The 24,788-nt window shown below is 36.1% G+C and overlaps 1 protein-coding gene across 1 annotated transcript in view; it reads left to right on the top strand.

The window, feature by feature from the left end:
• Window positions 1–447: 447 nt before the first annotated feature.
• Window positions 448–24,788, top strand: part of akap12b (A kinase (PRKA) anchor protein 12b) — a 65,881-nt gene continuing 41,540 nt past the window's right edge. The window contains exon 1 of the mRNA XM_055185691.2: window positions 448–720. Within this exon, the coding sequence (XP_055041666.2) occupies window positions 601–720 (120 nt within the window). The 5' untranslated portion in view covers window positions 448–600. The remainder of the gene's footprint in view (window positions 721–24,788) is intronic.

Raw genomic sequence — 24,788 nt, 5'->3', positions numbered from 1 at the left:
ACAAAATATTACAAACTTATCACATTTTAGTCACTGTATGCTTTGTTGTCTGTGTTTAGTTTACCTGTGTATTAAAAGTAAAAAATAATAATCTGATATGCTGTATATCTTAAAAGTTTTGTCAAGTACCTTAACGTTTAGTGTTTAGTAGTTTAAACGAACCTGAGAGGGCAATAAAGGAAATATTGTACAAATATGCCCTCCTGAGATTACTTTTGGCCACTGTACAATGCTAAATATTTGTGTACATCATACTTTTATAATATTTTTTATAATAATATTCATATTTTATAGCCTATAAAAATCTTAATATTACACAAAATATTTTAGTAAAGTGACATTCAATCTTTTTAATCAGGCGCTTTTCGTTTTTCGGGATGCTGTTTAACTTGTGCTGTTATGATGCTGTAAGGCGGGTCTGGCTCGTCTCCATGTGATACTGATAGGAGGAGGTGTCCTAAAAGGCAATCTGCACACCCGTTTCAACACTTTCCCAACGAGACAACCCTCGGGACGGACTGCAGGGCGAATTGGATACCTGATTCGGCAACGATAGTTTCACTTTGAGCGCTTATTTTGGAGACAGCGTGGCGTTTTATCATGGGAGCGACACCATCCGTGCAGCGTGACGCGAAGAGCCCTGAAGATGCGCCAGAGGACGCGGTCGATGCAGAGGTGAACGAGAGGATGGACCAGGATGGAGAAAACGTGGATGACAAGGTACCCTTACGATTAAAATGTAACTTTATTGCGGGACCTCTTTGACAGAAAACGCTGAACATGTTTACATTTGTGTCCCATTCGAGACTCAATGTGTGGCGCAGCTTTAATATAAACACCTGATACGTCCTCTCATCTGCACTCTGCGTTTTTATCATTCTGCTTAGCAGGTTTGTTTTTAAATTGTGTTGATTCCATTTCTTGTTTCCTTATACTGAAGTGGGTAGTTTTACATTGACGCAGAATGCTTACAACAGAGTTGCGACACTTCACTCCAATATGAAATGACATCAGGTGAATTGATCTGTATCAGTGTTTTCCTTTCCATGCAAAGTTGCCCATGATGATGCTGGATGATCATAATAGTTATAGCAGTGAATGTCAACCCTTTTGACTTCAAAACCCCCTGCCAATGTCTATAGCAATGCTTAAAGGCCCCCCTTCTCATAATTTTTGCCCAATAAAATATTTTACATATTGGCATAACTAGAAAAAATGAGCTTGTTATAAAAAAGAACTAAACATTAAGACATATCTTGCTTATTTTAATGCACATTTTATTTAAGAATCTCAAGGCCACCTTAGAAGTTTGTTGCGGACCCCTAACAGGCCCCCAGACTCCTTGATAAAAAAGCACATATTTAATGTCATAGTGAGTCAGAATGCATCAACCTGAGTGGCTGTTTGCATTACATCATAAAATAATCATGTTAGTTTGGATTCAGATGAGGTTTCACTTATGCATCTTAAAAGCCTGGACTTTTTCACTCGTGTGTGAAGTGAGCACCTAATATAGACACAAAATTTGCACTGTGCTGTTATTTCTTGTCATGTGTCGGATCACGGGATGCATAACTTACGCCTTGGTGTTATATCACTTTTAAAGAGCTATATATCAACATGACAAGGAGAAGAGGCAAATGGGTAATGTAACCGGGGCTAAAACATTGGGGATTATCAAGATTCAGCACATGATCTTGAAGAAAAGAAAGTGAAATATGCTTACTGTTACTCGCTATTAAAGAATATGATTGCATTGGTTTAGATGCTCCAGTAATGTTACCAGCGTCCTAATGCTTTGAAGAAATCGTCCCATGATACTTTTAATTCATGTACAGACAGTTGGACGAATAATTGAATGCGTGTAGCTATCTGCTCATTCTGTACACTGTACATATGTTGTAAAAAATGAAAAGATTCAATGTAACATTTAATGTTACTTCAACAGACATCTTTGGAGAACTTTTAATCACATAAAAGAATCTCAGATGTATTTTTAATGGGCACCATAAATGTTAATGGACATTACAAGTGACTCGAGTTGTTGGAGGAACCCTTGGTAGTTCTTATAGTATCCAGAAAACAGAACTGAAATTGGGTTCAGTTTTTGCAGTTAATTGTATCAGCAATCTCATATTTTGTAATAAGACAAAATTATTATATAACCTAATAAAAACGAAAAGTTGTTATTAAAAACCCAACATAAACTCTACAGGCCATCTGTATGTATTTTACGAGGTGACTAATTTGTATTAAATGTGTATTGTGTAACTTTTCGAAGGGTCTCTGATAGAAATGCAATATAATATACATAAATTAATTATTAGTGGTGTAAAAAAGACCTTACATAATGAACTGTATTGGTTTTATTACCTTAGAATGAGACGTTTTTATCTACATACACCATGGGTCCCCTTACAAGAAAGTCGCCGTCATGTTTATATAGTAGTCCTAAACGGACAAACCGTTCTAAAGAGCGCGTTTCATCCCTACGTTGTCTCAGACGATGACATGTTTGCGGTTACCATATGTGTTTTAAATTGAGGGGTGAGCTGTTGGTTGCAATATCACAATCTCACCACTAGATGCATGTTCACACACCACCTTAATTCGTAAGACCACACTCGTACATTTTTGTACGATTTCTTTTCGCCCCTATGACGTTTGGGTTAGGAGTGTTGTTTTATTGTTTTTATGACAATCGTACGTTTTGTATGATTCAATTCGAAATGATTCATACGAATTAGCCAAATCGTAAAATATGTACGAATTCCCAGATCTGGGTTTAAAAACCACAGGGTTGTCAAAACATTTGACGAATGATAATCAAAAAGCAACTTTCATTGAACTTATTAAAGGATTTTGTCAGATTGTAATATAATTGTAAAATAAAATAAATTATTGTTATATAAAATAATGTCAAGTTCATTTTACTTTTTTTAGTGGCCTTGTTTATTTACTCCCAGTTTTTTCAGCTAAACCACATAAAGTTTTATGTTGCATATGATGATCATTCTCCTACCTGCAAAAATAAATAAATATTTAAAGGCGGGGTGCATGATTTAAAAAAAAAACACTTCGGAAAAGGCAGTCGGGCCAAGTACCAAAACGTGTTGTTTTGGTGATTTCAAATGTCAACATTGTCTTTCAGAGATCATGCACCCCCCCCCCCTTCAAATGCTTTTATACCCAAAAAGTTCCATCTGTCTTGCTCAGTTTTGAAAGTTTTTTTATTGGGGGGGGATAAACTGGTAGGTATGATTAACCGGTAGAAATGTGTAAACCAGTAGAGAATTTGGACTATCATCTTTACGTTTACGTTTGAAAACTTGACGTTTGTACGTATTTAAGCACTGCAGTTTTAAAACAAACTAAATCACTTTTCTACTTTTAATAAGAGAATAATCTTCAGGGAGTTTGAGTTTTTGTTTATTTTCTGTCTTCTTTTTTATGCTTGTACAATATTTTTTTGAGAATTATGAAAATTCTATGGCATTAAATATTGTAATAACATAAAAACCTCATTAAAAGAAAAAGAAACCTCTACCGCGACCTGCACATATAATATGTATCCTATCGTGATATAAGATTTTGGTCATGTGGCCCACCCCTATTTTCTATGTAAGTTAAACTTGTCGAGATGTGTTTCAGGGATGGAAGACATCTATGTTTGTATGTTTGTTTTTATAAGATAAGGGCCAGATTTCTTCCTGCCCTTGAACAGGTGTGGTCTGACGCGCCGTCCTGTCACCAGTGTATGTGTGCGTGCGCTTTAGCAATACGAGCGCATGCTGCGTACACAGCGTTTGTTTGAGGCGCCCTGCTGGAGATGTGGTTGATAAACATCCTTTCTAGCATGCAGAGGAATTTAAGTAATTCCTCTCTTTCTCTCTCTCGCTGTTAAAATGGGTCAAACATGGATGGGGTTAAGCACCTACTCAACACATCCCTGATCCCTCACATTTCAACATATCCTCCCCTTACAGTGCCTCCAAAACACTTGCTTTGGTAAAGGACCAAGAGCCTTCTCTTAAACGCATTTGCTGTTTGCTTGCACTATTTATTTGGCGTGGATTAAATGGTTCACTCAGCAATTCTTTGAAGCCCTGGTCTTAACCATAAACAATAATGCCTGTGTTTGGCTTCACAACAACCTAACACAAGATACACACTTTGGCCTTTTTCCAAACCAACAATACACTGATTGGCAAGTACATAAACACTCTTTTAGTCTGTGACTTGCAAGAGTACATTCACACTATTTAAGAGTCTGACCACACGCACACAAACACTCCAAAACACATGTCAGTGTTTAGCCTGTTTAAACTTATTTAACATCACGAAGGGTTGCCTAAAAGCCTTTACATGTCCGAACGGTAATGAGAGAGGGAGCGTTTGCAATCAGATAAGAGCCTCATAAAGGATGGGACTCCAGTAGAGGAGGGAGGAGTGCTGAAGGTGGAGAACAGAGGGCCCATTTAGGATGAACTGGAGGACAGGTCCCAGGGCAGAGGGGTGAACGTTGTGTGCGCCTGAGGAAAAAGGGAGAGAGTGAGGGAGGGGGATTTGCGAGAAAGGTTGCCGGTTTGAATGAGGCTGTATAACAGAAAGAGTGAAATGGAGGGTGCAGGATGGGGAAAATTTGATGGACAGTTATTATTGCATCTACTGCTGGGGAGGTTGAATAAGTTCAGTGACTTCAGTAACTATAATGGGAAACTTTGTACTGATGCTGTTTTGTTGTGTGAAGTAAGAACGAGAGTCAAAATCATTTAACCTTGAAAAATGGATAAAGGGACATGACATCGGTAACTTTCTTGCAGGCAACCAAGCCGATATTTGTTACAGTCTCTGTGAAATTTAAAGGAATAGGTAAGGAATAATTGACGACGGGCCATTGAATTATAAGAAAATAATGCACACCAAGGTGGTAATGCGGCACGACGCGAAGCGGAGTGCCGTTACACGGCAGGTGTGCATTATTTTCAAATAATTCAAAGGACCGGAGTCAATTATTCCGCTTATACCACGGTTACCACAAACATTGCTCTGGTGCCTATTTTTAAGACATTTGAAAAGATAGGTGTGCGGTTTACAGAAAAATAATCAACACCCATAGAACATTTCTCAGCCAATCAGAATGCAGCATTCAACAGACCCGTGGTATAATTCATAATATTCTCACCCGCATGCCTGCTCAATGTATAATAAAGCTATGGCCACACTAAAAGATTTTTTAAATCTTATCAGATTTTCAAAATGTGAGAGACAAACATGATATAAAAAAATTGTTGATTTAACACGTTTGTTCCTATAGTGTGTGTAGACTACCGCAATGTGGCATGACCACACACCATGCACCATCAGATTAACTTCACAAACAATGTGAGTCTCAGCTGATAACACATGAAATCTTGCGATGTTTCTCGTGTAAAACGTGACTTCACAGTAAATAAACATGGGCATAAAGAAATGTCATTAATACAATGGACTGCTTTTTACATCTCAGATACCCATCTCACTTTGGATTGGGGCTTCCCCCACACAACAGGATTTCTGCGATCGGAGCGGCCCTGACGTGCTTCCGAGCAGATTCAGATGCTCCTAAAGCACTGCGCACCACAGGAAAATCTGTTAAAAGAATATTCAATTTTCTTAAAAGAAAAATCCAGATAATTTACTCACCACCATGTCATCCAAAATGTTGATGTCTTTCTTTGATCCGTCGAGAAGAAATTGTTTTTTGAGGAAAACATTGCAGGATTTTTCTCATTTTAATGGACTTTAATAGACACCAACAATTAACACTTAACTCAACACGTAACAGTTTTTTTCAAAGAGAGTTTCAAAGGACTATAAACAATCCCAAACGTGTCTTATCTAGCAAAACGATTGTCATTTTTGACAAGAAAAATAAAAAATAAACACTTTTAAAGCACAACTTCTCGTCGAGATCTGGTCGTGATGCGCCAGGTGACCCCACGCAATACGTCATGACGTTAAGAGGTCACAGAAGACGAACGCGAAACTCCGCCCCAGTGTTGAGAAAGAGGACCGTTCCGACATTGTTGTATGTCGAATGATACTAATTAATGTCTTTGTGTCAGTTTATTGTTTACAATGGTCCGCAAATTTGCGTTTTACATATGTAACACGTGACCTCCCTACGTCACTACGCATTTACTTTAGGTCGCGCTAGACCGGACCTAGACGAAAAGTTGTGCTTTAAAAGTGTATATTTGTTATTTTTCTTGTCAAAAATGACAATTGTTTTGCTAGATAAGACCCTTATGCCTCGTTTGGGATTGTTAATAGTTCTTTGAAACTCTCTTTGAAAAAAACTGTCACGTTTGAAACGTTACGTGTTACGTGTTGAGTTAAGTGTTAATTGTTTGTGTCTATTAAAGTCCATTAAAATGAGAAAAATCCTGCAATGTTTTCCTCAAAAAACATAAATTCTTCTGGACTGAACAAAGAAAGACATCAACATTTTGGATAACATGGTGGTGAGTAAATTATCTGGATTTTTCTTTTAAGAAAATGGAATATTGATCTCACAAAGTTCCGTGGGATAGTCACGGAATTTTTCGCTCCTTTTTCCATGGCATTCTCACGAATCTCCACATATTTCCGTGGCCCTGACAATGGTAAGAAAATAGGACAAAACAGTTGAGTAAAAATGAGCGAAAAATTCCGTGACTATGCCACGGAAATTTGTGAGATCAGGTTGTTTTATTTACATACACCAACACCACGAGCCCCCCTTACATGGAAGTCACTGTCATGTTTCTACAGTAGCCCTAAAGAGCCCTATGTTGTCTCAGACAATGAAAAGTTTGTCTTGTGGCGGCTACCGTAGCTTCTCATTGCGTTTTGAAATTGAGGTTGGTTGCAGTTCAAAATCTCACAACTAGATGCCACTAAAACCCATATTGTACCTTAATGTAAACAGACAATATAAGTAAAGATCATTCTAAATGGTTGTACGTTGGCGCTACATATACAGTATTGTTCAAAATAATAGCAGTACAATGTGACTAACCAGAATAATCAAGGTTTTTAGTATATTTTTTTATTGCTACGTGGCAAACAAGTTACCAGTAGGTTCAGTACATTCTCAGAAAACAAATGAGACCCAGCATTCATGATATGCACGCTCTTAAGGCTGTGCAATTGGGCAATTAGTTGAATTAGTTGAAAGGGGTGTGTTCAAAAAAATAGCAGTGTGGCATTCAATCACTGAGGTCATCAATTTTGTGAAGAAACAGGTGTGAATCAGGTGGCCCCTATTTAAGGATGAAGCCAACACTTGTTGAACATGCATTTGAAAGCTGAGGAAAATGGGTCGTTCACGACATTGTTCAGAAGAACAGCGTACTTTGATTAAAAAGTTGATTGAAGAGGGGAAAACCTATAAAGAGGTGCAAAAAATGATAGGCTGTTCAGCTAAAATGATCTCCAATGCCTTAAAATGGAGAGCAAAACCAGAGAGACGTGGAAGAAAACGGAAGACAACCATCAAAATGGATAGAAGAATAACCAGAATGGCAAAGGCTCAGCCAATGATCACCTCCAGGATGATCAAAGACAGTCTGGAGTTACCTGTAAGTACTGTGACAGTTAGAAGACGTCTGTGTGAAGCTAATCTATTTTCAAGAATCCCCCGCAAAGTCCCTCTGTTAAAAAAAAGGCATGTGCAGAAGAGGTTACAATTTGCCAAAGTACACATCAACTGGCCTAAAGAGAAATGGAGGAACATTTTGTGGACTGATGAGAGTAAAATTGTTCTTTTTGGGTCCAAGGGCCACAGGCAGTTTGTGAGACGACCCCCAAACTCTGAATTCAAGCCACAGTACACAGTGAAGACAGTGAAGCATGGAGGTGCAAGCATCATGATATGGGCATGTTTCTCCTACTATGGTGTTGGGCCTATTTATCGCATACCAGGGATCATGGATCAGTTTGCATATGTTAAAATACTTGAAGAGGTCATGTTGCCCTATGCTGAAGAGGACATGCCCTTGAAATGGTTGTTTCAACAAGACAATGACCCAAAACACACTAGTAAACGGGCAAAGTCTTGGTTCCAAACCAACAAAATTAATGTTATGGAGTGGCCAGCCCAATCTCCAGACCTTAATCCAATTGAGAACTTGTGGGGTGATATCAAAAATGCTGTAAAACCAAGAAATGTGAATAAATTGTGGAATGTTGTTAAAGAATCATGGAGTGGAATAACAGCTGAGAGGTGCCACAAGTTGGTTGACTCCATGCCACACAGATGTCAAGCAGTTTTAAAAAACTGTGGTCATACAACTAAATATTAGTTTAGTGATTCACAGGATTGCTAAATCCCAGAAAAAAACAATGTTTGTACAAAATAGTTTTGAGTTTGTACAGTCAAAGGTAGACACTGCTATTTTTTTGAACACACCCCTTTCAACTAATTGCCCAATTGCACAGCCTTAAGAGCGTGCATATCATGAATGCTGGGTCTTGTTTGTTTTCTGAGAATCTACTGAACCTACTGGTAACTTGTTTGCCACGTAGCAATAAAAAATATACTAAAAACCTTGATTATTCTGGTTAGTCACATTGTACTGCTATTATTTTGAACAAGACTGTACCTTAAAATCTAATTTCTTCTGTCATATGCTTGTTTTGTCACGGGGCACACACGAACCAATGAGATTCATTATTTATTTTCGTGCCACTTGATTGTTTTAGCTGATGGAAGAAAGTCATTTGGGATGGCACTTAAATTATAAGAGTGGGATCATTTTTGTTTTTCTTAATTTCACATTAAGTTTGGGATATGCATACTGTACCTGATCATAAGTTGAGCTTAATCATCTTTAGTGTGAAATTTGAAACAAAACGTATGCAAATAAATATTGTTGTGAATACAATTCTTAGTTGTAAAAGTTCATAAAGAGCTCTTAATTCTGTCAAATCATTCCTTCAAGTATTTAAAATAACAAATATTAAAAAATTGTCTCTTATAAGCTGTTATAAGCATCTACACTTGCACGGTATAAACAAGCCACTGTATAAATGGTCGCAGTGATTGTAGTCAGTGACTGACGTTCAGATGCAACTGCGCTCAGGAAGTTCTGTAGTGAGAAGATCTGATCCAAGATCAGGAGAGGAGTGGAAATAAGAGCTGGAGTCAGATATTATGTAACTGTAGGATGTGATGGAAGTGCAGTCAGACATCATGGGATCAGAGGTTTAATGAGGGTTTGGCATGAGCAGCATAACATGCTGTCTGCTGCCTTGTCCTGTTCACCCAATTGCACCACAACAGGTATGGAGACTTCCCATGGTTTGACTGTAAAATAGTTTGAAATGAATTGTCAAAGCTGCTCTTTTTATGCAATAACAGTCTGGTGATGACTTTGGTGTTAATTAAATTGCACTTTTTGTAGTTGATGTGAAAATAAAGTGAAAGATCACACATTTCTTATATACATTGTACAAAGCAGTCACCCTATTGTCACGTGAATGTTGTCATAAGACTACTTTTATGTGCAGTAAGGGAGAATGTGGCTGTATGAGAAGACGATTAGTCATTTATGTCTGGAAAGAGGGAGGCACTTAAAGTAATTCACTTACTTGAAGGAAGGATACAGATGGAGAATGAGCTTTTACCCAGAGAGGGCGTGCACCATGCAGAAATATAGATGAGTGAAGAGGAAGAAAATCTGTTTGGTTATAATGTCTGGTTTATAAGAAACAGAGCATGCATACATTTTTTGGAGGTGCACCGGTTTTGACCCTCTTGGTGCCCTAGGAGAGATAAGACATGAAAACATAATAACAATCCACTTGGCTGAAAATTCGTTCTGAGAAGGAATGTGTTTCCTTGATTTAAATGGCCATGACATTTGTAAGAAGAATTTGTCTCTTGCTTGTTTCTTTTGGTTTTCGGTAAGCTTTTGTGAACTAGTTCATGTGTAAAGAAAGAGTCATTAAAGGGACCACCCTGTTTCAGATCGGAACTTCCTGTCCAGAAAAGAAAATTAGCGGTGGCATGATGCTAACTTCCTGTTTAAAGATGCATAGCTCACGAAACATTAAACATTTATTCTCTCAGTCATGCGTTAAATGGAGTGAAAGTATGAGCCGGGAATGCATTGCATGTATTTTCAGCATTGATATTGTCACATGGAGCTTGTAGAGTTAAATATATTTTACAAAAAAACAAAAATATATTGCAGTATACTGGAAAATATAATGTAATATATTAGGTCACATATTTCCATATATGCAAATATATTTCACATCTTTTCCATCAAATTTTACATATATTTAAAATGTATTCCACAATATATCGAACACAAATCTATGTATATTTCCATATAATTTTCCATATAATTGAAATATTTTACCATATACAGTAAAGTGACACTCTATCTTACACCCGGCGCAATGCAGCGCAATGCGCGACACAAGTGTCATTTGCTATTTTCCACCCTAATTTTCACGTTTAGCGCCGCGTTGTTTAAATAGCAAATGCATTTGCGCCCCCTTTTGCGCCCATGGGCGTTCTGGTCTGAAAACGAGGTGTGTTCAGGCGCATTGTTGGCGCGTTGCTATTTTGAGGCGACTAAAATAGACTATGCCATTGACCAACAAAAACCTGGTCTAAAGTCTAAAGTCAATGGCGCTATGTGTTTTATGTTATTTAAAGAGCGCATTAGTAAAATGCGCCTATAAACGGGAGGACAACGCGGGTTTGCTTATCACAAAGTACATGAATGCGCAGCAGCACAAAAATGCTTTTAAATATGAAAGATTAAAGGATTGAATGTAAAAGATTATTATTGAGTCTCTTGGACATAAATGAGGGCTAATTATAAGACGTTAGAAGGCGCAAAGAGCTGCTTCACCTGTAAATAAATGCTTTGCTTTGAACAAATGCGTCTGTTTTTAAATGTTTTTTTTTTAATGCTACCTCACGGATTTATTGTATATGATGACTCTGTACCTGTGGATATGGTGAGATGAGAAACATTTTTAAGTAATGCTTAAAAAAACTCTTTGCTAAAAAAACGCTGTCCAAAGTGCTGAAACGTGCGGAGAACCGTTTGTAAATTCTTTATCTCCTGTTTGTTACAAATAAAGTATTTTTAGAGTGCAAACCTTATCTTACATACTTCTAAAATATGTTTTGATGATATTGGATAGCCATACATTTAAAGCAATTACAAGCCTGCTTTTTACTTCCATGACTAAAAGAAAACGGGTTTTAAAGGTTTTAATAAAAAAATAACAATTTCAATACAAGTGAAAACAACACAATTATTTAACATTAATCTTAAACTGGGGATCTTCTACCTCCGCTTAGTTTTTCAGTTTACAAAGTCCGTCATCTAAATAGGGATTAGACATAGCGCCAGCGCAACTTGCTTTTAAAGGGAATGAGAGCTGTGACTCTCATTGGTTTACTGCACGTTACGCCCAAAATACTCCCATTACAATAGGACCAACCCTTTTCGACCATGCGCTCGCCGCAAAAAACATTTTTCCCGTCGTTAAATTAGCAAAAGTGGATTCGGACGCTGTGCGCTTTAGACAATGCGCTTAGATCGTTAAAATAGGGCCCTATATCTGTACATATATTGTTAATACATTTTCGCATATTTACCGCAATACAATATTGCGGATATTTATAAATATAATATTGCATATATTTTTAGATATATAAACACATATATTATATTCATGTGCAATATATTGAAATCGCCAATAATTTGTATATTTTGCAATTTACTGCAATATATTAAACATATATATGTACCATCAATATATTATTCCATGTATTGCCAATATATAATATATTGGAAAATGGAAAGGAAAATAATATATTATAATATATTTCAAGTATATTTCGTAAGGGTAGGGCCGGTCTTTTCTGTTACTAAGGCAAGTTAAATTACCTATGTTTTACATTTTATACAGTGACCAAGCTCAAATGCAAGTTGCTTTGGATAAAACAGTCTGCAAAATGTATAAATGTATTCAACTTTTTACATTGTTATACAGATTGAATGGAAGTTTGAATACAATTGGTATTTAGAAATGCAGACTGTGATTTTGACCCTGTTGCTGTCCTCTCTCTTTTTCTTTAGAAACAAGGTTGGCATCATAAAATGTTAAAAAGTGCCAGGGTTACATAAAACTGTATTCCAAAATAGAACAAAGAGAGACCAATGGGTACAAAAGATGAACAAAAGGATGGTTTATAACACAAGACACTCATTATAACTTCATCATTAACAATATGAAGCACTTTTTTCTATTTTTTTTGTGTGAAGTAAACAAGTCATTGCATTTAGACTTGTGCTGGTAAATGTAAAGCCTTTTCCTTGTAAAGAAGCTCACACTAAGTGCTTCCATCAGGAGCCAACGTCAATAACATTTCATTACTGCCCTGCCAGAAATAGACAATCCTTGTCAAACGTTGCTTCTTTCTGCACCTCACAACCGAACAACAGGGTACTGGATGTGCTTGTTTCACAGCTTATTACAAATCTAGTGAAGTCTATCTACTCACAAATAGCCTCATTTAAGGATATACACCGGACACAGACTTCGGAAGATGGATTCTGGAAGTATTTTGGACTTGACTGCTCAACTACAGGTGATAACGTGTTAAAATTTTGGGATTTTTATCTGATCATCGCCATTGTGGTGCATATTGAGTGTAGTGAGATTCAATCATTATCAATCAACAAAAGATGATGCTGTGGGGCGGCAGCCACATAAATTACAATGTAATGACACTCTTTTCTGTAAAAATTGGATTGGTTTGGGAGATTAGGCTGGCCAGCTGTCCTAGATTGTTTGCATGTTGGTTTTATTGATTTGTAACACTAATTGGTTTTAGCTGATGTCATATTTCATTTCCCTGCGAAGGGTCGGACACACCCTTGTTGTTCACGTTCCTGCATGGAGAAATTGATAGATCCATTTGATTTTGATATGTCTTGTGTTATGTGATATCAATCAGCCTTGGAATATGCCATTAAGATCAAAGAGCTGTTGTTGATGCATACACTCACAAACATCATAATGTTGATGTCAACAAAGATCACAACCCACAATCAGTGGATGGTACTACATGTCATCCAAAACAGGAACCACTCCCATTCGAAAGAGCCTCACAACAGACAATCTGTAATATAAAGGACATGTTGGATTTTAGTTGATTAGTTGTTGTTTTTTCCTCTTTGTTTTTTTATTCTTAGATTCACTTGATTATGACAGGTTAGCAAACAGTTCTTTCTTTATAAGAACGTGTATGAAGCTGCACCTATTTAAAGCTCACGTAACACACGCTGTTTCTGCATTTCTGATGTTAATCTGGAGTACCTATAGAGTAGTATTACATCCTTTATATCTCCGAAGAGTCTTTAGTTTAATCAGATTTATAAAAGAAAGATTAGCTTTACCGAATCTTTCCGATAACGTACGAAAAAATGAAGGAGGAGGAGTTATACCGCGGGAGGAGCGAGTACGAGTCATGCAACACTATACAACACTGTTTTAACTTATGATTCACTACATGTTCGTGTCATTTATATAATATGCACGTGACTATTTCCAACATAAGAAGTCTTACTTACCGCGTGCAACTCGTCATGACCCGGTTGGGAAAATCCACCACATCAAACACACACACAAAATTCCACTACTACCCCGGATAATAAACTATATCCATTGTTTCCATAAGGCTGGATGTCTTCTCCTTACATCCAAAAACACACTTCATCTTTTGTGGCATTGTTGACTTTTGAAATTAAACAAAGCTGAGTGGCGTGATAAGCTGTTTGCAAGCTAGCGTCTCCCGCTGATTGACGGGTGGGCGGGGTTTTCCGAGGGAAGTGCCCATATAAAGAAGGGATACGTTCAGCTGGACCTGTAATCGAAAAAAACTTTCCGAAACTTGTACGAACCCTGGCGAAGTGCATTCGGCACAGAAAAACTCTGTAACATGTCCAACTGCTTTTTTGACACTTTGCCTACGTTTAGCATGAGGGAACAACTCTATAACTGTGATAATAAGTCAGAATGCTTGAAATACCATTGAACCCCCCCCCCCCCTTTAAAACCAAATATCTTATCCATGTAAATTTTATGTGAACTTTTTAATATGTTAAGCTTTAAAGGTGTGTGTGACCCTTCTAGCACTGTTCCTAAATGAGAATGCAGTTCAATGAGATCAATGAGGTATAGTAATTTAAAGTGTTGCTTCCGATTACCATAGTCATGAGGCTGGGAGATTTACAGTTTTGCTCTCTTAAGAGCCCTTTAATGTGACCTAAATTCATTTGTCATGACAAGTATAGCAGGTTGTAATGGCCTGTTGACATGTTTATTAAACCCTTGTGTTTAGCCCTAAATCCAGACCTAACAGAAAGAAATCTGCTGTATGTATGTATGTATGTAAACGAATTATGATGTTTATTGCAGCTGTTTAATTAAGGAATTTGCTTGCTCTGAATGAATAAAATTGATATTCTAGCCTCTATTTAAGTCATGAGCATTACTTGGATAATAACCAGTGACAAATTCAAAATATGTGTTCATCAGAGTGTCATGTGTGTTGCTTGTGTTTTAAAAATATGTGTTTGTTGCGTCATGTGAACCATGTGCATCATGTGTTTTGTCAAAATAAGTGCCTGCTGCATACATGTCAAAGCCGTTTATGATAAAAGCGAAGCTCATGTTCACAAAACACACGCAAGACACTCCCTTAACAGTTAACTCTGATTACGCATGAGATTATGCGAGTATCTGGCAAACACGAGCGTCTCTTTGATCATAAACCCTTTAGACGCGTCTGCAGCAGGCACTTATTTTGACAAGACACGTGATGCACACAGGTCACTCAACGCGCAGAACACATATTTAGAAATTGCGAACCACACACATGACGGGCTACATACATATTGTGACGAACTTTGCATCGTGTGCCCTTGAAAAAAGAAGTCATCGGCCGCCACTGATAATAACTACTACTTAATGTTTTTGGTAAATTGCTGAAACCACAATAGTGGAGAGCTGTGTTTGGAAGATCGTATCTGAGTATTTTAATAGGCAAGTGCTTACATCTTGATTCTGACAAATAGGCCTTCGCGGGATGATTCATCTCAAATGTTCGTATAGTTGATACGCAGTTTAAACTGCTGGTAATCAGATCAGTCTTTGAGATCTACAAATCCTCAGTCTTTCTGAACTCTGAATCAGAAATCTGCTCTTCAAATCCTCTTTTCTCATTCAGTGAAGTAGAAAATCTATGGTGTCAAATGCAGACAAACGCATCATCTTTTTATCTAAACTTATTAGGCTATGGCATCTATGCTGAAGCATAAGTGAAAGCATCGGGATTGCTGTGTATTTCTTTACCTCACAGCTGAGAAAAGATGGCTTTTATGTAGCTGTACTGTAGTTAATCAAATCTGACAGTGTTTACAAAGAGTTTTACTGAAAACATTACGGAAGGAGATTTAAAAAATAATAAAGTAAAAAAATTATTACATTTATCAGTTACACTCTAAACAAATGCTGTATACAACCTGTTGGGTTGTGGTAACCTATGCTGGGTTGATTTGAATCCATTGTTGGGTCAGATACATAAACATTTTCTGGGTTAATTGAACCCAACAGCTGGGTTTGTCCCATTTTGAGCCAGTGCCAAGTTAAAAATAACCCAGCATTTTTATATTGTTTAATAAAGCACGCAATGAATATGTCCCAAGAGTGACGGATGTGGCATAGTAAATTTTGGTAAAGGGATACTCCAGCTAAATATTAAAATGACCCCATGAACTTACCCTCAAGCAATCCGAGATACATACAGTTGTGTTAAAAAATAGCGGTAGTGATATTTCTGCATTGGAAAGGATTTTTTTACAGATGTAGTAGTGTAAGAGAAAACCAAAAGACCAATTGGTAATGATATCCACACTACTTGTTCTGAGTTATTGATTCATTTATTTAAAGTGGCATGATCAAAATAATAGCAGTGCAAATTTAAATTAGAAAATTATTTCATTCTGTCAAAAACAGCCCATTTTTTGTCATTTATTAAGAAAGAAGGGAAGCAAATGTTTCGTCCATTGTTATAAAATATCTCAGCTGCTGAATTTCTAAGTAAAATGGGCCGTTCCAAATATTCCTCAGAGGAACTTTGTAATTTGATTAAAAATTTGATTTGAGAGGGGAAACATGTAAAGAAATGCAACTTAGTTTAGGCTCAGTTTCTGCTTAGCTAAAATAATCTCAAATGCTTTAAAATGGCAACAAAAACCCAAAACATTTGGAAGAAACAAGCAACTTCTGTTAAAACAGATCGATGACAGGATGGCAAAGATTTAGAATTTCATTACCTCTAGAAAGATCTAAAATGTTCTGTAAGTACTGTGACAGTCAAAAGACTGTTTGCAAGAAGTCCCCGTAAAGCACCATGTTGAAAAAAAAGGCATGTGCCGAATCAGATCAACACATCAACTGGACCAAAGACACATGGCGTAACATTTTGTGGCCTGATGAAAGTAAAATTGTTTTTTTGTGGTCTTGTGGTTATCAACAGAACCTCAGGCGACTCCTGGGTACTCAATTCAAGGCACAGTACACTGTAAAGACAGTTAAACATGGTGGTGCAAAAAATATAATATGGGGGTGTTTTTCATACTACAGGTTTGGGGCTACAGTTTGTATCGTATACAAGGGAACATGGATGAGTTCAGATACATCAGAATACTTGAAAAGATTATGTTGCCCTTTGGAGAAGAGGAAATGCCCCTTAAATGGGTGTTTTAACAAGACAACAACCCCAAAAACACAAGCAAGAGGGCAAAATCTTGGTTCCAGGCAGAAAAGATTGAGATAATGGAGTTGCCAGCTCAATCCACTGATCTCTACCCTATTGAAAACTTGTGGGGTGACATTAAAAATACAGTTTCTTGAGCAAACTGTAAAAAATTACAGTGACTGCAGATCCTGAGCAGAAATACCCGTTTCTAGGTGCCTTGATTCGACACAGATGTGCAGCTGTTATCAACAACAATGGTTGTGCAACTAAATATTAGTAATTCAATAGTTTAAAGTGAAGTTAAATCTTAAATTTCCTCAGTTTTATGTGTCTACAGAGAAAATGTTGGCACTGCTATTTTTTGAACAGCTTAATATTCGTTTTCTTTGCTTCCCTTTAAAAGAACAAGATAAACTTGTACATTTTGCTAATGCTTTGATGTGGAATTAAATTTTTTATGTTTTTAATACATTCGAAATGAGGAAATAAACTCTATTTATAACATTTTTTTATTCACTTTTATTAGTACACTGCTATTTTTTTGAACACATCATCTTTTAGACAAACACATTTGGGGTTATTTTAGTAAAGGTCTGCGCTCTTTCAAGCTTTATAATGGTAGACGACATGCATCAGGGAACAACAACTGACTTTGAATGCCAAAAAGTTAATCCATCCTTTAAAGAAGTAATCCACACGGCTCCAAGGGGTTAATTAAGGTCTTTTTCGGGTAATCAATGCGATTTTGTAAGAATAATATCAATTTTTCAAACTTAATAACTAGCTTCTGGTAACGACGCCATCTTGGACTCTGATTTATTGAAACCCCTTAAATATGTATGCGTCGCACATGCGCGTTCCGAAGAATTTAATTTGTAGCCCAGGAGATGCATTGCATTTTGTCGCAATGCGCATACGTTGAAGCTCTGCGTACACGTACAAGTCAAAAAAACTATGCTTTGAAGGCTGTGCATTTAAATGTGCGTGTATGTTCGCATACCCATAAAAAATGTGTACTCCGGGCTTTTGGGGGCACAGTTCATTGCTCAGTTACATTTTTTCCCCATGTTTGTTTGTTTTGTTTTACTTTGACTTTGCTGGACATCTAAAAACAGAAGGAAGCAGGGGAGGAGTTTAGTACTTCCTGTATCAGGCACATGCGCAGTTTCCTCATCACTGCAATGCAGACTCATACCAACTCTGTGCTGTGCTGAAAATAACCAGATGCTCTGTCTCTCTTTCTCTCTCTTTCTCCCTCCCTATTTTTTTCCATCTGTCTCTTAAAAAAGAACCCTAATCACCCTTAAAAGACAAATCATGACTAATGTGGTTAACAAACTGCTGTGATCTGTGCTAAAAGTGTGTTTCTGTATGAGATCTAGACAGCACATACAAGATTTGTAAGCATCCAAGAAGAGTTGTAAAATCTCATCATAATTATTTATTGATTGGAAGGTCATACATCACTCTGGCTGGCCTCACACAGAGAGCATTTTATCTGTAGATTTATACCAACAGTTTTACTATGTAGAGAATCCTAAAATGCTAAGTAGTAAACACAGATCCCACATCTGATGACATCTGGGCAAATTAGAGAAAATGGTTTCCAGTGTTAAAGTTTGTCTTGTTGTGGTGATCATATCATCGGCAAGTAATTCTCTTAGAATGGCTTTAAAATCTAGACACGCTGGAGCCATAGATTGCAATATATAAAGTGATTTTATTTTACATATATATATATATATATATATATATATATATATATATATATATATATATATATATATATATATATATATATATATATATATATATATATATATATATATATATATATATATATATATATATATATATATATATTTATTTCTATTGCTTGTCGCTGTTTTAATCTTGTGAGGGATCACGTTGTTTGTTTTGTATGTGGTTCTTTTAAAATATGGTTTTTGGTCAGTCACATGTTTGTAGCACAGGAACATTATTATTAAGGTATAAAATAAAATCAGGCAGCATGTGAGCTTTGGTCATCTCTTTGTCTAAGATAATTTTGTATCTTCTGTATCTTGGATAATAAGATCACGAGGCTGTTGGCGGCAGTGAGTCCAAGCTAATGCCCCTGGTGTTGCTTCTAATGTTCTCAGGTTTGCTAAGAAAAAACACTTTGTGTCTTTTCAAGAACAGACAGCGCTTGTCATTTATGCAAGTGGTTACAGCTGTACTACAAAAGTTCATTACAGATAGTGTATCACTGAAGAAGTTGGTCGATGTGTTCCTTCAAAAATGTAATTTATGATACTATGATAAATATTGAACAGACACTGTGGTTTCCTGTAAACTATAAAACATTAGCAATGTTTACATGCAAACAAATAATTTGTTTGAAATCATATTAATTGTATTGAAAAGCTTTCATGTAAACACCTTAATCAATACAATTGAGGTCGATCGGATGCAGATTTCGATCCTATTGAAAGGAGTGTGTAGTCCGATCTCTGATCCGTTCAGTGTGCATGTAAACGCGTAAAACCTTTTTTTTTCAGTCAGATGCAAAAATACATTGTGCACATACGCAGAACATTTGTGCTCAAATTCTTTATACATGTCACATGATTTTTGTCACAGAAGCAAGGTGATGGCAACACGCATAATGGGGCAATGGGCTCACGCGCTATACATTCTACAGCGTTCATGTGTACGTTCATAACATTAGGGTAAATAAAGCTATAAAATAGCGTCATGCCTTTTTTGAAAATAGTGTTTTCATTTCCTATATCTAAAAATTTCTTTAAGAACAACTTTATCCAGAGATAAAGCATGAACTCGGCGAGAGATGCTGTGCGCTGGGTGGTGTTGCCAAGTCCTCTGCTTTTTTCGAGTTCAGATTTAAGCTACTTTTTTCTGCGGGTTAAAGATGAAAGGATTTATTGGTTATTGGTATTTGGGCTGTGAATAGTCATTGGGATGCTCTTGGGATAGTTTGAATGTCTATTGGGATGATTTTGATCTAAATTTGGCAACCCTGGCTGTGCCTTGCACAGACGTTCGGTTCGGATTATATAGAATTTACATGTAAACAAACATTGTAATCAGATTGCAATGTTTAGGTTGCATGTAAACTGTATTGTCGTAACCTTTAATTGGTTTAAATTCAATCAGATTGACAAAAGTTTGTGCAAACATAACCATTGACAGCTAATCCAAATTCATTCAAATTTAAAGCGCTAATACATTTAGGGGCGGTTTCCCGGACAGGGATTAGACTAGTCCTAGACTTAAACACTATTAAGAGCTCTCCAAACTGAAAACAACTTGCACTTACATATCTTAAAATACATCAGGGCCCTTTGTTTTACTTCAAAATGCACACAGGTAGTGTTTTTAGTAAAGCCTGTTTGTTAAAACTAGTTATATTTCCTAATTAAACTAAGGCCTAGTCCTGGATTAAGCTAATCCTGGTCCGGGAAACCGCCCCTTAAAATGTTTAACTTAAGCTGAAAGAGCACCTATTTCATTGCTAAAAAACGTTACTTTGTGTACGGATTTGAAAAGCTCTATGTCCCTGATTGGCCAACTAATCTGTACGTTGTGATTGGCCTGAATACCTCTGACATCAGCTGGAAAGTGACGCTCCTTACCATGTTTGAAAGATTCGGTCACAACGCAATGCTAACAGGAGTTAATTTACAGGCTGTTAGTCAGAAGCGGGAGGAATTATGATAATGTCGGTCTTGTCTACATCACAATCCTAGAAAGTATACTGTTGCCTACAATCTGTGTGTTTGTTGTGAAGAAGATTTTTTAATTCAGAACTATATCTTTGGTGTACATGGTATTCAGATTTAAATGTGTTTTGCAAGTATGTATGTCTCATGTTTGTAAGCTGAAGACTAGCAGTCTTAAAGACTGCAATGTATGCAGGGTTTAAAATATGGTAACTGAGAGCAGAGCTAAAAATGCATAGGCTGACATTTGGAAGGAATGAAGTCACCACACCTGTCAAACATAAAAACATGCTAAAAACAACTACATAGGAGGGGTTTCAACTTTTAGAGAACTGTATATTAGGTTGAATTCTAAAAAAGACTCTTTAGTTGCTTGGCCACCAACTCGGCCTTATTGTTGTATGCAATAAAGTCATCTTTTGGCAATGGAACCCTCTGCTGAAAATTATTTTTTGTAATCACTAAAAAATCCACAACATTTGGCGCCCGAACAGGGACTGGAAAGGAGCATGGAGGTGGATGACCGCTGTGGGCTAGGTTTGGATGAGCAGCATACACAGGACCAGGTGAGCAGTTTTTGCTTATTTACTGGTGTACTGTTGTGTTGCTCATCTGGGTTGACTCATGGTGGAAAGACTTTCACAATGCTCTTCCAATATAAGAACTAAGATTAATATAAGGTAAAAAGGGTTCCATTTCCAAGGATTTTGATGCATGGTGTGATATTTTTATGATGAAGAAGGGATTAAACAGCCTGAGCTCGGGTGTAATCTGTGGTTTTGCTAAGTAAGCCTTGTTTTAGCATTAACCTGGAACAGATTGTTATATTGCTAAGGGGCAATAAAAAGTTAAATTGCTGAGGGGCAATGAAATATATAATCTGTGTTTATTTTTAAACATATAAAAGGCCTTTGACGAAGGGCCTTTGACGAATAAAATAGACTGTAACAGATTATAAAAAATGCTTATTGCAAGAGGGCTATTGATTAGATGTAATAAGCTGATACACTGTAAATGAATAATTTGTATGAAGAAAAAGTAACATGGTTTTGGAAGCAAATCCATGTTTCAATTTGTTAGGTTAAGTATTTAAGCATATGTTGATTTGACATCAATACTGCATTTTATTTACAGTGTATGAAAAAAAATAAGATAAAATTAAATAATCTGTGTTTACTCTGTAAGAGGGCCTTGACGGATACAGGTAGACTGGAACAGACTATTAAAAATGCTTATGGAAAAAAAAGGATAAAATTAAATAATCTGTGTTTATTCTGTAAGAGGGCCTTGACGGATACAGGTAGACTGGAACAGACTATTAAAAATGCTTATGAAATAAGCGGATACACTGTAAAATAATGATAGCAAAAGGAAAAGTACTTTGGTTTTTCAAGCCATTAATGTGTTACTTTGTTAGGTTAGGGTAACAAAAAATGTATATGTTGATTTAACATAAATGCTGCATATTTTAGAGTGTATGGATAAAAAATAAATAAACAAAGCATGAAACAAAAGTGTTATAAAGTGGATAGGGGTCTGCAAGGGCAGAATTATTTTTTATGAAAACAGCTCTTTATATATATATTTATATAATAGAGGTCTGAACGGATAAAATATTATTCTGTAGATACCGCCCTAATGCATGATAAAAAGTTTGACTTGTGAGTAAAAGTGGAAAGGATCCTCAACAGTGAAAAACAAGTGGTGTCATGTTTAAAGTGTGAATGACTGGGTGTATGTTATAAATAGAGTGAGTGCAGGCCTGACTGAGTGCTGTGGATGAAAGAGCTAGCAGTGAAGTGAAATACCGGTTAATATAAGTAAAATAATAATAATAATAATATATTATTTATATAATAAAGTAATAAGAGATTAAAATTATAGGTAAATGGTATATATAGGTTGAAAGGAGGTTTTTACATCTATATTGTATATCTTAATCCAATGAAAAAATATTTGTGTTTAAGACTATTGTAAAGGGAAAAATAGTATTACCTGACAAATAAAACAAATTGAATTGAAGGGAGAAACATTAATTAAGAAGGAACTGCTTGACAAACATTTGCAGTGGAGAACAAGTAATATTGGAGAGAAAATGGTTGACGTTTACTTAGCTTGAAAGTTAACTGGAATAAAAGTGTTTTTATTTGTTAATTTTTTAATGTTAAAAAGTTAAAAAAATGGCTAAATATGATAGAAAAGATTGAATGGAGAAGTAACAGGTGTAGAGTAAATTCATTGTTGTTATTATTGTGGAAATATATATTGGGCAGAGATCTGATAAAGAATGTGTTGAAGAAATTGTCATGAAGGGAACATTTGATGTTGCAATGTGTAAAGAAATGGATATTGTAAATAAACCTATATTAAATCAAAAGAAAGAAAAGAAGGATGGATTTAAAGAAGAAAAGCATTGGCATTTTTCATGAATAAAGGGGAACATATATAGATTAGAAAAATGTTAAAGGAAGGTGATAATGGAACAAAAAGAAAGTGTGTTAAATGTTAATCTATATTTATCATACTGTAGAAGGTTGATTTCCAGTACTCAAGGGCACTGTGGAAATTATAGGTAAAATGTAAATGAAATGATCAGTAGTTATAGAATAGGAAAATTAAACAGGTTTGGGAGTAAAGCTTAAAAATGAGGAAAGATACTAAATTAAAGAAATGTAAATTATTATCAGGAAGAATATGAGAGTAAAGAGTGTAGAGTAAAAAGACAAAAGGCATTGTTTACACACAGAGGTGAAAAAAGATGAGGTAAAAAGAGATAAATGAAAAATAAGAAATAAAAATAGGAAAAACATTAGAAAGAATTAATGAAGTAAAATTAGAAGAGAGTAGAGAGGGAGACTAAAGAGGAGGTGTCATTTGATGGAGAAATGTGGATATGGGAAGAAAAAGGATGGCGTAGGCTACTGGCCTTACAATTTTTAAGTTTAATAAAGGTATTAAGGACCTTGGGAGGCTGATCACTTACCCTCAGGCATTTATGGGGCTGGGAAAAGGACTAAGTTGTGGCAATGGAGAAATGAAAGAAACCTTTGACCTGTGGACTAACGTTACATGAGGAGGGACTATTTTTGAACATATCATAGCAGTGTGGCAGCCACTGCTTGGACTCTAAAAGCACAAAGAGAAAACTGGGAGACAGAGAATCCAGTTTTGTTCAGAGACAATAAAAAAGAGACTGAGGGAAATCCAGAAGGAGACCCTGGAATGACAACACTGTTTTGAAATGCAAAGTGAATAACAGTGATGACTCTTGTGTTCAGCTACTTTCAGCAATTCCTCCAAAAAGCCAGAATCCTGTACCCATCATAAATGACTTTGCAGCATCACCATCCTAGAAAGAAAACAACTTGAACTGGGAGAGACAAAGAAAACATGCTGAGGACAACAAAAAGCCTGGCCACGCTAAGAGAGACTTTCACTATGTCCATGTACCAGTTCTGTGAGTGAAGGGGGGAGGGTGACAGCAGCCTTTCAAAGTACAGTTCAAGGTTCAGAAGATTTGTTAAGAATATGTTTCTCTGGACAAGTATTGGTAATTCAATGTATGTCTATACACAATAAACAAAACCATGACCATATCTATTCTCATATCAAAATCACACTCCTGTTTACTGTTTACTTGTTAAACAAAATATGCATAATTTGGGTTAAGCCATTGGAATTTGTGTTTTCCAGAAGGGTATAGGGAATATAGATATAAAGTAAGTAAGACATGATATTAAAGTGATATTAACTGAATCAAAGCAAATGTATAATACATAGTGATGTACAATAAACAATGAATAAATTGGAAAATTTATTGACGCACAAATTTCTAATGCAAAGTTATCAAAGTGGGAATTTCATTGTATTATAATATGATCATGAGAAAGATATTCATTTTAAAAAGTGGCAAAATAAATTATATGCCAAGAAATTGATATAACATCAAAGGAAGGTAAACAAGAATTAGTAAAGAGTATGGTTGAAAATCAGTTAATAGAATAATGACTGATGTAACTGACTTATTTCCACAGGTCTCTTGTATACTGGAAAAGATTGTGAAGAAAAGGATTTATGGGATATGATGGAAAAAAAAACTATATAAAGCCAGTGGATCTCCATAATGTTTAAGAATCACATTAGAATTATATGTTATAGTCAATCATTTGTCAGGAAATAGTTTTCATAAAAACAATAAATGCAGATGATAACAACATGCAAGATTAAGAAGATGTATTAATTGT

Source organism: Misgurnus anguillicaudatus, chromosome 18 (genome assembly GCF_027580225.2).
Source record: "Misgurnus anguillicaudatus chromosome 18, ASM2758022v2, whole genome shotgun sequence".
Lineage (NCBI taxonomy): Eukaryota > Metazoa > Chordata > Actinopteri > Cypriniformes > Cobitidae > Misgurnus > Misgurnus anguillicaudatus.
This window is presented reverse-complemented; position numbering and strand designations above follow the sequence as displayed.